Source organism: Elephas maximus, chromosome 8 (assembly GCF_024166365.1).
Source record: "Elephas maximus indicus isolate mEleMax1 chromosome 8, mEleMax1 primary haplotype, whole genome shotgun sequence".
Taxonomy (NCBI): Eukaryota; Metazoa; Chordata; class Mammalia; order Proboscidea; family Elephantidae; genus Elephas; species Elephas maximus.
This window is the reverse complement of record NC_064826.1, coordinates 57,549,716-57,565,155: the sequence shown is the minus strand read 5'-3', so window position 1 is coordinate 57,565,155 and position 15,440 is coordinate 57,549,716. Positions and strand designations below refer to the sequence as shown.

Sequence of the window (15,440 nt, the reverse complement as noted above, 5' to 3'; positions counted from 1 at the left end):
TTGCATGTGAGTCCAGTTTTGGTAAAGTGGCTGTGGGATCGCAATGCATCTGGATAATGCACTCACACCCTTAGGCTGGCTTAACCAATGTATACAGGGTGATAAAAGCCATAAAAGCTAGACAACACTCTATTCTGTTCCAACTTAGTTTTTTGTAACTGATCAAATCATGGGAAGATATAGTCATCCAAACCACTGAGAGGATTATTTTCAATTAGATTTCATCCAAAAATGTGTTGGTAATCAGAGTCATTAGGATCACGAGAAATCTTAGGACAGCAATTAAATTCATCAGATAGTTGAATTTTCTTAAACATTGGAATAGCTAAAGGGGAAAGTGGAATAGCCTCTTAAGAAAATTCTGGGAACAGGGGTACAATAAAAGCCTAGGGTATGTTTTTTTGATTTTTAGAAATTTTTGTTATAGTTTCAAACTTAGAAAAAGTTGCAAGCCAGGGTCTCACATATACCCTGCATCCAGATTTATTAGTTGTTTACAGTGTGCCCTACTTTATTGCGTGTGTGTGTGCTTGCTTTCTCTCTATGTATATATACCACACACATACACACATACATGCATATTTTTTTCTGGATCTTTGAGAGTGAGTTGAAGACATCACGACCTTTGCCTTCTACGTATTTCAGAGTATATTTCCTACTAAGAGGAGTATTCTCTTATATAATCTCAGAAAAATTATCAAAATCAGGAAATTTAACATTAATAAAATACTAGTCTATAGTCTATATTCAGATTTCCTCAATTGTCCCAACTTTAGGCACTGACCTTACCTGAATTAAAATGCATTATAATTAAACAATTGTGAAAACAGAAGATTACAAGGTAAAAAGCAACACAAAAATATAAAAAGGCAGTGCAAGAGAACAGAGATTACAGAAACAAATACACACTTTTCTAGAATACATGAATAATTTATTTTAATAAAATTAATAAGTATCCTTGGAAAAATCTGATATTACTCTGGAGGAAAATAGGCTGATTCTCATTTACTAAAGCAAACTTTAGATTGGTTCAAATGTATTAATTTTTCTTTATTTAAAAAAGAACCCACTAAAATCCTAGCTGTTGAGGATAAGTGGTTTAAAAATCTCTTACTGCTTTTTTATTACTGTTGGAATACTATTTTTGTTAGAAAATATGCATGTCAACAGAAAGAAAAAGTCTTCAGAAATTCTAAACTCAGAGTCAGTTTTCATATTGTGATTTAACAATTTTCTTAGCACTGAAATAATAGAAAAAAAATGCCCAGAGACGTAGTTGATTAATTCAATTTTTTCTTTAATCTCTCTCCAATGAAAACCAGTAAAACTATAAGAAGAGAAAGCTATTAATTAGAACAATTTATTAAATATATGGTAAAAGTATTATATTAAATATTTGAGAAATTAATATGAATCTGTGAAGGCAGCCCTCTGTGCTCATTATAGGATATAAACGTACAAATCTTTTGAGAATAAATACAAATTTGTAAGGTTCAAGAAATATTCAGCCCCACTTATAAAGATATGCAAATTTAGGCAAACATAAGCTACCACCTCATACCTGTTAATTAGAAAAAACACATTAAAACGCTAAAGCCCATTGCTGGTAGAATTTTTTTTTTTATACTCCTGAGACTGTAAGTTATTAAAATCTTTTTAGAGTTTATTCAACAAACAATAAATGTCCAATATATGCCAATCATTGTAGAGGCAAGCAATCATTCTCAAAGGAGGAAAAATATCATCATACTCTTTAGGCTAGTAATTCCCTACTTTTACAATGAATTTTGAAGGAAGCCAAGTGCAAACAAGTGGAAAATGCTAAAGTAAATTATGGTATAGTAAATACAGTAAAAACATCATAATGCCATTAAAATGATACATAGACTAGGTAGATAATTTAATTTTGTTAAGCAAAAGACAATGACATGCCAAAAATATATAACCCAAAATAACTTATGGATAATAATCCACTTAAGAAAAAACTATGTATATGTAACATAATAAAGATCAGAAAAGTGCATATTTTATTTTTAGTTTTGCAGATTGTTCATTTCCAATTATCATTTCTAACTTTAAATAAGTTAAATATTAGCTAAGTTTTTTTTTTTTTTTTGACAAATTTAAGAGTCCTGATGCTTTAGGTATCAGATGGCTTGAAATATTTAATAGGAAATGTTTCTTTCTTTCAGATTAATATCGACGGGCAGGATATTAGGACCTTTAACGTAAGATATCTGAGGGAAATAATTGGAGTGGTGAGTCAGGAGCCAGTGCTATTTTCTACCACAATCGCTGAAAATATTCGCTATGGCCGTGAAAATGTAACCATGGAGGAGATAAAGAAAGCTGTCAAAGAAGCCAATGCTTATGAGTTTATCATGAAACTACCACAGGTAAAGGCTGTGATAATGTAGTCATTTTCAAAATTAGAATTTCACCTCACAGAACTCAGTTCCTTCCCAAAAGTTTAAGTTAATAATCTTTGAGATGAGAGGTTATCCAACTTTGCTAGGTAAATTCCTGAAATTATTCGGTCTGGGATTGTTATGGATTCAATTGTGTCCCCCCAAAATGTGTGTCAACTTAGCTAGACCTGATTCCCCTCGTTGTGTGATTGTCCACCATTTTGTCATCTGATGTGATCTTCCCATGTGTTGTAAATCCTACCTCTATGATGTTAATGTGGCAGGATTAGAGGCAGTTATGTTAATAAGGCAGGACTCAATCTACTAGGTTAGGTTGTGTCTTAAATCAGTCTTTTTTGAGGTATAGAAGAAGCGAGCAGAGAGACAGGGGGACCTCATACCACAAAGAAAGTTCTGGTAGAAGCAGAGCGTGTCCTTTAGACCCGGAATCCCTGCGCTAAGAAGCTCCTAGTCCAGGGGAAGGTTGATGATGAAGACCTTCCTCCAGAGCTGACAGAGAGAGAAGGCCTTCCCCTGGAGCTGATATCCTGAATTTGGGCTTCTAGCCTACTAGATTGTGAGAGAATAAACTTCTGTTTGTTGAAACCAGCCACTTGTGGTATTTCTGTTATAGCAGCACTAGATAACTAAGACAGGGGTGTAAGGACTATAGCTTGGTACATGAATAATATAAAATTTTACTCAAAATATGTTATTAGCTTTTATAATTCAGCATACATTTATTTTACTCTAATTTAGGATCCATTATAATCATCAAAATAAAGCTGCATATTGTCTTCATGAAATACTACAGACTCTATAGCTTTTTTTATTTAAAACATTGCAAGAGTTTCTTTTTTTTTCTTTTGCAGAAATTTGATACTCTGGTTGGGGACAGAGGAGCCCAGCTGAGTGGTGGACAGAAACAGAGAATTGCCATCGCGAGAGCCTTGGTCCGAAACCCCAAGATCCTCCTGCTGGATGAGGCCACGTCAGCATTGGACACTGAGAGCGAAGCTGAGGTACAGGCGGCTCTGGATAAGGTCAGTGGACCCTAAACACATGAAGGACCAGCAGGTTGAAACTTTATTGAAAATTCTTTCCATTGCTTTCCAGAATCTGAGTTGGTAAACATAAACATAAGGGCAAATAAAACTATTTCATGAAGCTTTATTGATTTCTCCCTTCTGACATGTCACATTGTCTGTGGAGTGAGGGGAATGATCCACTAACTAACCGGCTTGGTTTGACCGTGGTTCCTGAAAAACCCATTGCCATCAAGTCAATAGTAACCCTATAGGACAGTGTAGAACTGCCCTGTAGGGCTTCCAAGGAGCAGCTGGTGAATTTGAACTGCCCACCTTTTGGTTAGTAGCTGTAGCTCTTAACCCCTGTGCCACCAGGCTCCTTGACTATGGTACAGTGAGCCCAAATCCAGATGTCTTAGTTTCTTAGTGCTGCTATAACAGAAATACCACAAGTGAGTGGCTTTAATGAACAGAAATTTGTTTTCTCACAGTTTAGCAGGCTAGAAGTTTGAATTCAGGGCACCAGCTCTAGGGAGCTCTGGGTGAAGGTCCTTCTGTTTTCAACTTATGTTCCTTGGTTCCTTGGTGATCTTCATGAGGTGTGGCTTCCATCTTTTCCCCATCCGGGCTTCTTTCCCTGTGCCAAATCTGCTCTTTTTATTTCTCAAAAGTGAATGGCTTAAAGCACAGTGAGCACTGATATGGCCTCATTACATAACAAAGAAAATCCTATTTCTAAATGTATTACATCCACAGGTATAGGGATTTACAACACGAATTTTTGTGAGACACAATTCAATCCATAACACCAGGCCTATTCAATGAGTCGTTTAGCTTCACTTTCTTTCTTGGACATAGGCTATTGCTTTGTTCAAAACTAGTTTTGTTAAAATATGCAAAGAATAACCTGGTTACCTAGGCACTGATCTACCTGAAAAATAGTTCAAAATGCATATCCTATTGTGGAGTCAGTAACATCATCTATATTCATGAAGTTGAATGGATGCCTTTCGGAAAATAAAGTTCCACTTGAAGTTGTCTAAGCATATGTAAATAAGTAACATATTTTAAGGGTGCTGAGCTCCTGTGTCTGGCCCAGATAAATTTCTAAGTCAGTCACTAGCAACTTTACTTAAGCTGAAGTTTCATAGGAAGACCCTTATCTTGGCACATTTTTGAGGTCAATGCTGTATCATCTGTAATAACAGCACAGTATAAAAACCAGAATCAGATGATACCACATGAATGAGTTTTGATCACTTATATTTGATTTAAGAAAGTTTGGTAATAAAATGTGCAGGTTCCTTGATAAATCCCATCTAAACTACCTCTCGCAGTTTTAGAGACTAGCTGTATGAACCTAATTTTCTGAGGAAAATTTGTGCCTGAATCCTAAATAAACACAACTGCCTGTATGCTATAAGCTGTAGTTAACATTAATAGTTTATCTTATGTAATTTAGTAATGATTAGTGATAGGATAATTATTACCTCACAGATTCTTGCACTGAATAATATTGTTTCATATATGTTAAGTCATAATGTTAAGGATACTGGTGATGGTTGCACAATATGATGAAAGTAATTGATGTCACTGAATTGAACATATAAAAATATTTAAATGAAAAATTTTGTCTTTTATTTATATACCTATATACTCACCACATAAAATAAATAAAAATTTAAAAACAACAAAAAGTAATACATGTAAAACTAACATTTGAATGGTTCATCAAAAGTCATTTAAAGCAGTAAATCATGAAACTAAGTAATAATTTTAACTTAAAATATAAATGAATATTCATATGTTGACTTCTTAATGGATAGACTTTTAGGGTAAGGACAAATAGGATAAGAGAGATATTTACAAAAAATAAAATAAAACGTCCTATTCAGCCCTAGGAAACCCTAGTGGTATAGTGGTTAAGAGCTATGGCTGCTAACCAAAAGGTCGGCAGTTTGAATCCATCAGATGCTCCTTGGAAACCATATGGGGCAGTTCTACTCCATCCTATGGGGTCGCTATGAGTTGGAAATGACTCTACGACAACAGATTTGTTTTGTTTTTATATTCAGCCCTAAGGAACCCTGGAGTCACAGTAGTTAAGTGTTCGGCTGCTAATAGAAAGATTGGCGGTTTGAACCCACCAGCTGCTCCAAGGGAGAAAGATATGGCAGTCTGCTTCTGTAAAGATTTACAACCTTGGAAACCCTATGGGACAGTCCTACTCTGTCCTGTAGGGTTGTTGTGAGTCAGAATCAACACGATGGCAGTGGGTTTGGTTTTGGTTTATTCAGCCCAGGTCTCAATTCTTTCTTTGATAGAAATTGAATGTATTAACTCTGGTTGTGCTAAGAGAACAGAATTGTTGGAGATGATGTTTTTCATGATATGGCTTCTGCCAGAGAAATTGTGGACTTGCAAGTTTAATGGATATTTGCAAGTTACTTTGCTCAATTTTAAATTTCTTTAGGATTACAGAAAACTCCCCAGTTGGTAACCTTTTATGTGTCTACATTAAAAATAACTGATTAATCACTTAAGATTTTTAAAAATTCCTAAGAAAAACCATTAGGAGCTTGGATTAAGAGGTTCAGAGCATAGATTTAATCACTAGACAGAATGGGACTGGGATCCTGGCTCTGCCCTTTTCTAGCTGTGTTACCTTGGACAAACCAACTAACTTCTCTAGCCTGAGACACCCCAGAAGTAATTGGGAGAAAAAATAGAAATAATGTCAGACAATTATTGAAAAGATTAAGTAAGATACTACATATAAAGTTATTAGCTATGCCAAAAAATTTGGAAAACAGCTCCCTGGCCAACCAACTGGAAGAGATCCATATTTATGCCTATTCCAAGAAAGGCCATCCAACCGAATGCAGAAATTATCGAACAATATCATTAATATCACATGCAAGTAAAATTTTGCTGAAGATCATTCAAAAGCAGTTGTGGCAGTATATTGACAGGGAACTGTCAGAAATTCAGGCTGGATTCAGAGAGAATGTGGATTGAGGGATATCACTGCTGATGTTAGATGGGTCTTGGCTGAAAACAGAGAATACCAGAAGGATGTTTACTTGTGTTTTATTGACTATGCAAAGGCATTTGATTGTGTGGATCATAAAAAATTATGATACCATTGGGAAGAATGGGAAATCCAGAACACTTAAGTGTGCTCATGAGGAACCTATACATAGATCAAGAGGCAGTCATTGGAAAAGAACAAGGAGATACTGCATGGTTTAAAATCAGAAAAGGTGTGCATCTGGATTGTATCCTTACACCATATTTATTCAGTCCGTATGCTGAGCAAATAATCAAGAAGCTGAACTATATGAAGAAAAACGGGGCATTAGGATTGGAGGAAGACTAGTTAACAACCTGTGATACACAGATGACACAAACTTGCTTGCTGAAAGTGAAGAGGAACTTGAAGCACTTACTGATCAAGATCAAAGACCACAGCCTTCAGTATGGATTATACCTCAACATAAAGAAAACAAAAATCCTCAGAACTGGACCAATAAGCAACATCATGATAAATGGAGAAAAGATGGAAGTTGTCAAGGATTTTATTTTACTTGGATGCACAATCAACACCCATGGAAGCAGCAGTCAAGAAATCAAAGGAAGGATTGCACTGGGCCAGTCTGCTGCAAAAGACCCCTTAAAAGTGTTAAAAAGAAAAGATGTAACTTTAAGGACTAAGATGTGCCTGACCCAAGCCTTGGTGTTTTCAGTCACCTCATACGCCTGTGAAAGCTGGACGATGAATAAGGAAGACCGAAGAAGAATTGATGCCTTTGAGTTATAATGTTGGTGAAGAATATTGAATATACCATGGACTGCCAAAAGGATGAACAAACCTGTCTTGCTAGAAGTACAACCAGAATGCTTCTTGGAAGCAAGGATGGCGAGACTACATCTCACATACTTTGGACATGTTATCAGGAGGTACCAGTCCCTGGAGAAGGATATTGTGCTTGGTAAAGTAGAGGGTCAGCGGAAAAGAGGAAGACCTCCAACGAGATGGCTTGACACAGTGGCTGCAACAGTGGGCCCAAGCATAAGTTGTGAGGATGGCACAGGACCGAGTACTGTTTTGTTCTGTTGTGCATAGGGTCACTATGAGCCAGAACCAACTCAATGGCACCAAACAACAACAACAGCATATGCCTACAGAAAACACTTGAGATATGTTAACTGCTGTGTTTATTTTTATGATTGTTATTGCCACGCTTATTATTAATTTTACTTTTTCTAGCATACGGGAAAGATATGTTAGCTGCTGCTATTATTATGGTGATTATCATTACTATAATTACTATTAATTTTATTGGTTGCTGTATAACAAGCTTATTGCTGCATAACATAGACCAAACCCACTGTTGTTGAGTCAATTCCAACTCATACCAACCCTGTAGGACACTGTAGAACTGCCCCATAGAGTTGCCAGGGAGTGGCTGGGGCATTTAAACTGCCAATCTTTTGGTTAGCAGCTGAGCTCTTACCCACTGCACCACCAGGGCTCTGCTACATAGCAAACCACCCTAAATTCAGTGGCTTAAAACAATAATTCTGGGGGTTATCTAGGTGAATCCTCTGTTGTTTTCAACTGAGCTCTCGTATATGGCTACATTTAGCTGCAAGGTCAACTTAGGTGACCAAGATGGCCTCATATACTGGCTGATGGCTGGGCATCTCTGTTGTACTCCATGTGGTTTCTCACACTGCAGTAGGCTAAGCTGGCTTCCTTACATGGAGGTCCTGGGGCAGTACCAAGAGGACAAAAGGTAGAAATTATAAGGCCGTTAGCAGATTTAGACTCCAGAAATCACACAGTGTTGCTTTCATTTCATTCTGTTGGTCAAAGCAAGTCATAAACTAGCCTAGATTGAAGGAGCCTTTTGAATGAATGAGCTGTAAAAAAGCTTGTGGCCATATTTAATCTTCCATAGTGTGCCCTCTGGTCACAATTATTTATATTTCTTCAACGTGCAAAATAAATTCACCTTTTTTCAAGACCCTCAAAATTTTCATACGGTTATGACATCAGGCTCCAAGTCCAGAATCTCAAGATCTGCAACTGGTCCAGATATGAATGAGGTTCTTCATGGGCAAATCATCTTGATCCAGAGACCTAAGAAATTAAAAGACAAGTTATCTTCCCCACATACAGCTAAAGAAAGACTCTGTTTCCCCCAAATGAAGTCACATTCACAGGTATAAGGGTTAGGACTACAACATGTCTTTTGGGGAGGGCACAATTCAATTAATAAAAGATAATAAATCATATCTTTTAAAAGGGAAATCCTTCATCACTGTTGATACTGTTATTCAGTTGGCCAGTCATCCTATGTTATAAACCAACTTTCTTTTTAACAATGAAAAGTCGAATTTCATAATTTATTATTTTACCTATGAATAACATACGGATGTTACCACTATTATACCTGTTGTTATTCCTCTCTTGATGAATAATATTTTCCTTTTGTGGAACCATTTTTCATTTATTAATGCCTCTTGTGTGGCACCAACTTATTGTAGTTAGTTATTTATTTACATGCCTTCTCTCTCCTAGAAAGAATAAACTCCATTAGGAGGCAGAATTAATAAGTAGTTTATGTTTCTGTTTCCACAGCACTTAGCCCAGTGCCTCTACATAGTATGTTGTTGTTAGGTGCCATTGAGTCAGTTCCAACTCATAGCCACCCTATGCACAACAGAACAAACCACTGTCCAGTCCTGCACCATCCTTAAAATCGTTGTAATGCTCGAGCTCATTGTTGCAGCCACTGTGTCAATCCACCTTGTTAAGGGTCTTCTTCTTTTCCACTGACACTGTACTTTGCCAAGCATGATGTCCTTCTCTAGGGACTGATCCCGCCTGGCAGTCTCGCCACCCTTGCTTCTAAGGAGCATTCTGGTTGTACTTCTTCCAAGACAGGTTTGTTCATTCTTTTGGCAGTCCATGGTATATTCAATATTCTTCGCCAACACCACAATTCAAAGGTGTCAATTCTTCAGTCTTCCTAATCCATTGTCCAGCTTTCACATGCATATGATGTGATTGAAAATACCATGGCTTGGGTCAGGCACACCTTAGTCTTCAAGGTGACGTCTTTGCTTTTCAACACTTTAAAGAGGTCCTTTGCAGCAGATTTACCCAATGCAATACACCATTTGATTTCTTGACTGCTGCTTCCATGGCTGTTGATTGTGGATCCAAGTAAAATGAAATCCTTGACAACTTCAATCTTTTCTCCGTTTATCATGATATTTCTCATTGGTCCAGTCGTGAGGATTTTTGTTTTCTTTATGTTGAGGTGCAATCCATACTGAAGGCTGTGGTCTTTGATCTTCGTTAGTAAGTGCTTCAAGTCCTTTTCACTTTTAGCAAAAAAAGTTGTATCATCTGCACAATGCAGGTTGTTAACGAGTCTTCCTCCAATCCTGAGGAACCTGGAATGTACGAAGTATGAATCTAGGAAAACTGGAATAGTCAAAAATGAAACGGAACACGTAAAGATTGATATCCTAGGCATTAGTGATATGAAATGGACTGGTATTGGCCATTTTGAATAGAACAATCATATAGTCTACTATGCTGAAAATGACAACTTGAAGAGGAACGATGTTGCATTCATTGTCAAAAAGAACATTTCAAGATCTATCCTGAAGTACAACGCTGTCAGTGATAGGGTAATATCCATATGCCCACAAGGAACACCAGTTAATACGACTATTATTCAGATTTACACACCGACTACTAAGGCCAAAGATGAAGACATTGAAGATTTTTATCAGCTGTTGCAGTCTGAAATTGATCGAACATACAATCGGGATGCATTGATAATTACTGGTGATTGGAATGCAAAAGTTGGAAACAAAGAAGAAGGATTGGTAGTTGGAAAATATGGCCTTGGTGGTAGAAACAATGCCAGAGATCCAATGATAGAATTTTGCAAGACCAACGACTTCTTCATTACAAATACCTTCTTTTACCAACATAAATGGCGACTATACACATGAACCTCTCCAGATGGAACACACAGAAATCAAATTGACTATATCTGTGGAAAAAGACGATGGAAAAGCTCAATATCATCAGTCAGAACAAGGCCAGGGGCCCACTGTAGAACAGACCATCAACTGCTTATATGCAAGTTCAAGCTACATAGTATAGCCTAAATAAATATTTAATGAATTGAATATCATGGTCCAACTCATTGAGAAGAAAAATGATGTATCTTCATTTAAAAATTTTTTAATGTAATTAAAAATTTAACAGTAATTACCATGTCAGCTTTTCACTCAATAAATAGCAACTATTTATCAAAATAAATAATATGCTTTTCAATATAAGATTGTAAAAAGAAATATAACATCAGATTTTGTATTCTGATTTTTTTTTAAAGAAAGTCAGTTATTACAAAGTTTTATACCTTCACACATACCCCTACTCATAGTGTTATAATACTAGATGGGCAAGAAAAGAGCCAAAAGGTAGCCTCCATGGTGATTTTCATAAAATGACTTACAAGTGGTTTCATTTCAATGTATTTTTATGTAAGTTTCAAGAAGGTTAAGGGAGCAGTACTCCCTTTTTTTAGGGCTGGCTTTCATTACATATTCCATTCCTGCACATCCAAAATTATAGAAGGTCCAAATTTCTTGACAGTTGATGTCCTTGAATCTGGGATATTTATTTGCCAGTATCTTGTCATCATTAGGGTATCTGAGTGCTCTGAAAAAAAAATGTCTTTATGTTAAAGCTCTACTTTGGCCAAGTGTCCTTTGTCAAGGGTGAGAGTTACTAACTTTTGAATTTACAGACACATATTTTGTTTTCCTACATACCTGTCAGAAACTCTGGTGGTGTAGTGGTTAAGTGCTATGGCTGCTAACCAAAAGGTCAGCAGTTTGAGTCCGCCAGGTGCTCCTTGGAAACTCTATAGGACAGTTCTACTTTGCCCTATAGGGTCGCTATGAGTCGGAATTGACTCAACAGCAGCCAATTTGGTTTTTGGACATAACTGTCCTTCACTCCCAAGTCTGATTCCATTTTCCTGTACAAATCTATTAACATAGCATCAGCCTATTGTTATCATAATAGAAACACAATCACTATTAGCAATTTACTTATCAGTGTTAGTATTGTGGATACCTTAATCATATTATTTCCTATATGCCTTATCATAAGTGGACCCAACCTATACAACTTCATATCAGTAAATACTTATGAATGCTTCCTTGGGCTCCATATACTAAAAATTAAAGAGCAATCTTGAATATTATCCAGCAGAGCTATATTCTCCTTACAGTAGTTTTACTCTTTTCTATTTTTTTTAAACACAGTTGATTCATCTGAATTTATCGTGGTCTAAGGACTCAAGTAGAGATGACACATTGTGTTTTTCCAGGTGACTACATAATTGTCTCAATACCATTTATTATGTAAACTGCATTTTCCCTACTGTTGGACAGTATCATCTTTATCCTGTACTAAATTCTTAAATGTTCTAGGTCTGTTTCTGGACTTTCTATTTCTTACATTAATCTAACTGCCTGTTCATGTTCTATTTTCCTTTGGATTTTAATTACTGTAATTTTTTGTTTTAATACCTGATAGAGATCAAACCCCGACCCATTGCCGTCGAGTCTATTCCAACTCATAGTTCTCCATAAGACATGGTAGAAATGCCCCATAGGGTTTCCAAGGCTGTAATCTTTAAGGAAGCAGACTGCCACATCTTCCTTCTGCGAACCGGCTGGTGGGTTTAAACCTCCAACCTTTCATTTTGCAGCTGAGCACTTAACCACTGTGCCACCAGAGCTCCTTGTGATAGAGATATTCTCCTTTTATTAGCCTTCCTTTTTAGAATTCTAGTCTTTTTAAAAATTGAAATGTAATTCACATACCATAAAATTCAACCTTTAACAATGTAAAATTTAGTGGTTTTTAGTATATTTACGGCGTTGTACAACAACCATGACTGTCTAATTCCAGAGCATTTTCATCACCCCAAAAAGAAACCCAGAGAAGTACTGAGCTTCTGTTAAGGGTGATGGAAAAATTTAGAAATGGATAGTGGTGATGGTTTGCACATCATGATAAAGGTAATCAGTGTCACTAAATTGTCCATGTAAAAAAAATGCTTAAGTGGCAAATGTTTTATTATATATTATTTACAACGAAAGGTAGGAAGGAAGGAAGGAAGGAAGGAAGGAAGGGATGGAGGGAGGGAGGGAGGGAGGAAGGAAGGAAGGAAGAAACCCATATCCACTAGCAGCCACTCCCCATTGCCCCCTCCTCCCAGTCCTTGGCAACCACTAATCTGCTTTTTATCTCTATGGATTTGTTTATTCTAGGCATTTCATATAAATGGAATCACACAATATGTGACCTTTTGTGTTTGGCTTCTTTGACTTAGCATAATATTTTCAAGTTTCACCCATATTGTAGCATGTATCAGTACAGTATTATTTTCTGTGGCTCACTCACTGTAGGGTCACTATGAGGTGGAATTGACTCCACGGCAACAGGTTTGTCTGTTTTTAACATTCCATGATATGGATATAACACATTTTGTTTATTCAGTCATCAATTGATGAACATTTGGATTTTGGTTTATTGTGAATCTAGCCTCTCATTTTTTATTTCTATTTTAACTATTTACTTGAATTACTCTATATTCTAATGGCCCTCAATGACATGGTTTTATTGTCTCAGAGTAGGTTTGATCATAAGAAGCTATCAGCCTAATAGGGCTAATGATGATCAAAAAAGAGTAACCATTATTAATGCCATTAAAAAAAAAAAAAAAAAAACCTATTGCTGTCCAACTCATACCAACCCTGTGAGATTCATGACATAACATTAATAATTTGCTGGGCATTATTCAGGGCTTAAATGCCCGTTAGTAAATCTACTAAGCCAATATGTCAGTTCACTGAACTACATAGACTTCAGTGTGCATAAAAATCACTCGGGGTGCTTGTTAAAAATCAAGATTACTGACATCTCTACAGAGATTGTGTTTCAGATGGTCTTCGAACCATAATTTGAACTCTGAATAAATCTGATTCAGAGGTACATTTTCACTTGAACTGCTTGCTGTGGTCCATCAAATTATAGTTAAAATCAGGCCTTTCAACAGGAACCTTACAGAAGCTCTCTGGAGAAGACTATCACTAGGCAACAACTTCCCTAAAATACTTTTGCTGAAGTGTGTTGCATACCATCTAGCTCAGAACTAGAGAGCCTCAGGCAAGAACTCGTGAAAACACTTGTTGTTAGATGCCTTCAAGTCGATTCTGACTCATAGTGACCCTATGTACAGTAGAATGAAACACTGCCTTGTCCTGTGCCATCCTCACAATCATTGCCATACTCAAGCCCGTTTTTGCAGCCACTGTGTCAGTCTATCTCATTGAGGGTCTTCCTCTTTTCTGCTGGCCCTCTACTTTACCAAGCATGATGTCCTTCTCCAGGGATTGATCCCTCCTGACAACATGTCCAAAGTTTGTGAGATGTGGTCTCGCCATACGTGCTTTCTAGAAGTATTCTGGCTGCACTTCTTCCAAGACAGATTTGTTTGTTCTTTTGGCAGTCCATGGTATATTCAATATTCTTCTCCAACATCACAGTTCAAAGACATAAATTCTTCTTCAATCTTCTTTATTCATGTACAGCTTTCACATGCATATGAGATTATTGAAAACACCATAGCCTTTTTTTTGGGGGGCGGGGGTCAGGCGCACTTTAGTCTTCAAAGCAATATTTTTGCTTTTGAACACTTTGAAGAAGTCTTTTGCAGCACATTTGCCCAATACAGTGCATCTTTTGATTTCCTGACTGCTGCTTCCATGAGTATGATTATGGATCCAAGTAAAATGAAATCCTTGACAACTTTTTAAAATGAAATCCTTGACAACATCATTTATAATGATGTTTCTTAGTGGTTCAGTTGTGAGAATTTTTTTTTACGTTGAGGTGTAACCCATACTGAAGGCTGTCGTCTTTGATCTTGGTCAGTAAGTGCTTCAAGTTCTCTTCACTTTCAGCAAGCAAGGTTGTGTCATCTGCATAAAGCACGTTGTTAATGAGTCTTCCTCCAGTGCTGATGCCACATTCTTCTTCATATAGTCCAGCTTCTCAGTCTGTTTGCTCAGCATACAGATTGAATAGGTATGGTGAAAGGATACAACCCTGATGTATACCTTTCCTGATTTTAAACCATGCAGTATCCCCTTGTTCTGTTCAAACAACTGCCTCTTGATTTATGTACAGGCTCCGCATGAGCACAATTAAGTGTTCTGGAATTTCCATTCTTCACAATGTTATTCATACTTAAGAAGGATCAAATCTTTGTCTTGAGAAAACACTGACTACTGTAAGCTTGCAGAGTTATCTGTCCTCTAGGCTGGCCTCCAGCCTGGTTTAGAACTCAAGTCTGACTTCAATCTTTTGTAGAAAAAAAAAAAAAAAATTCCCTAATCACAGGGAGATCTGGAGGATAAGCCACTCTCTCATCAACTGCAAGCAACATCTATCCAAATGCTTAAATGTGCATGTAAATTTAGGTTGTCGGTATGGTAAGCCTGCTGTACCACATTTTTATCTTTTTCCCCTTTAGGCCAGAGAAGGCAGGACCACCATCGTGATAGCACACAGACTGTCCACAATTCGAAATGCAGATGTCATTGCTGGGTTTGAGAATGGAGTTGTTGTGGAGCAAGGAAGCCACAGTGAACTGATGAAGAAGGAAGGGGTGTACTTCAAACTTGTTAACATGCAGGTATCTGCTCCCCAGTAATTTTTCTGCTGTTTACTTCTCAATATAGTATTCTTTAATTTATCAAAATATAACACAGGTAATAGCAGACTGAGAAATAAGAAACTTCAGGAAGATGATTGAAAGTATATATCTGAGACTATAATTCAGAATAAGTGAAAGAATCTGGGAAAGGGAGGAGGGGTGAGTGATGAGGGGTG

The 15,440-nt window shown here is 36.9% G+C and overlaps 1 protein-coding gene across 5 annotated transcripts in view; it reads left to right on the top strand.

The window, feature by feature from the left end:
- The window catches only part of LOC126081403 (phosphatidylcholine translocator ABCB4), a 323,006-nt gene that overhangs the window by 266,189 nt on the left and 41,377 nt on the right, over positions 1 to 15,440 (top strand). For all 5 annotated transcript variants that reach the window (XM_049893142.1, XM_049893146.1, XM_049893148.1 and 2 more), the window contains 3 exons: positions 2,193 to 2,396; positions 3,281 to 3,451; positions 15,082 to 15,243. In XM_049893142.1, the coding sequence (XP_049749099.1) occupies positions 2,193 to 2,396; positions 3,281 to 3,451; positions 15,082 to 15,243 (537 nt within the window). The remainder of the gene's footprint in view (positions 1 to 2,192; positions 2,397 to 3,280; positions 3,452 to 15,081; positions 15,244 to 15,440) is intronic.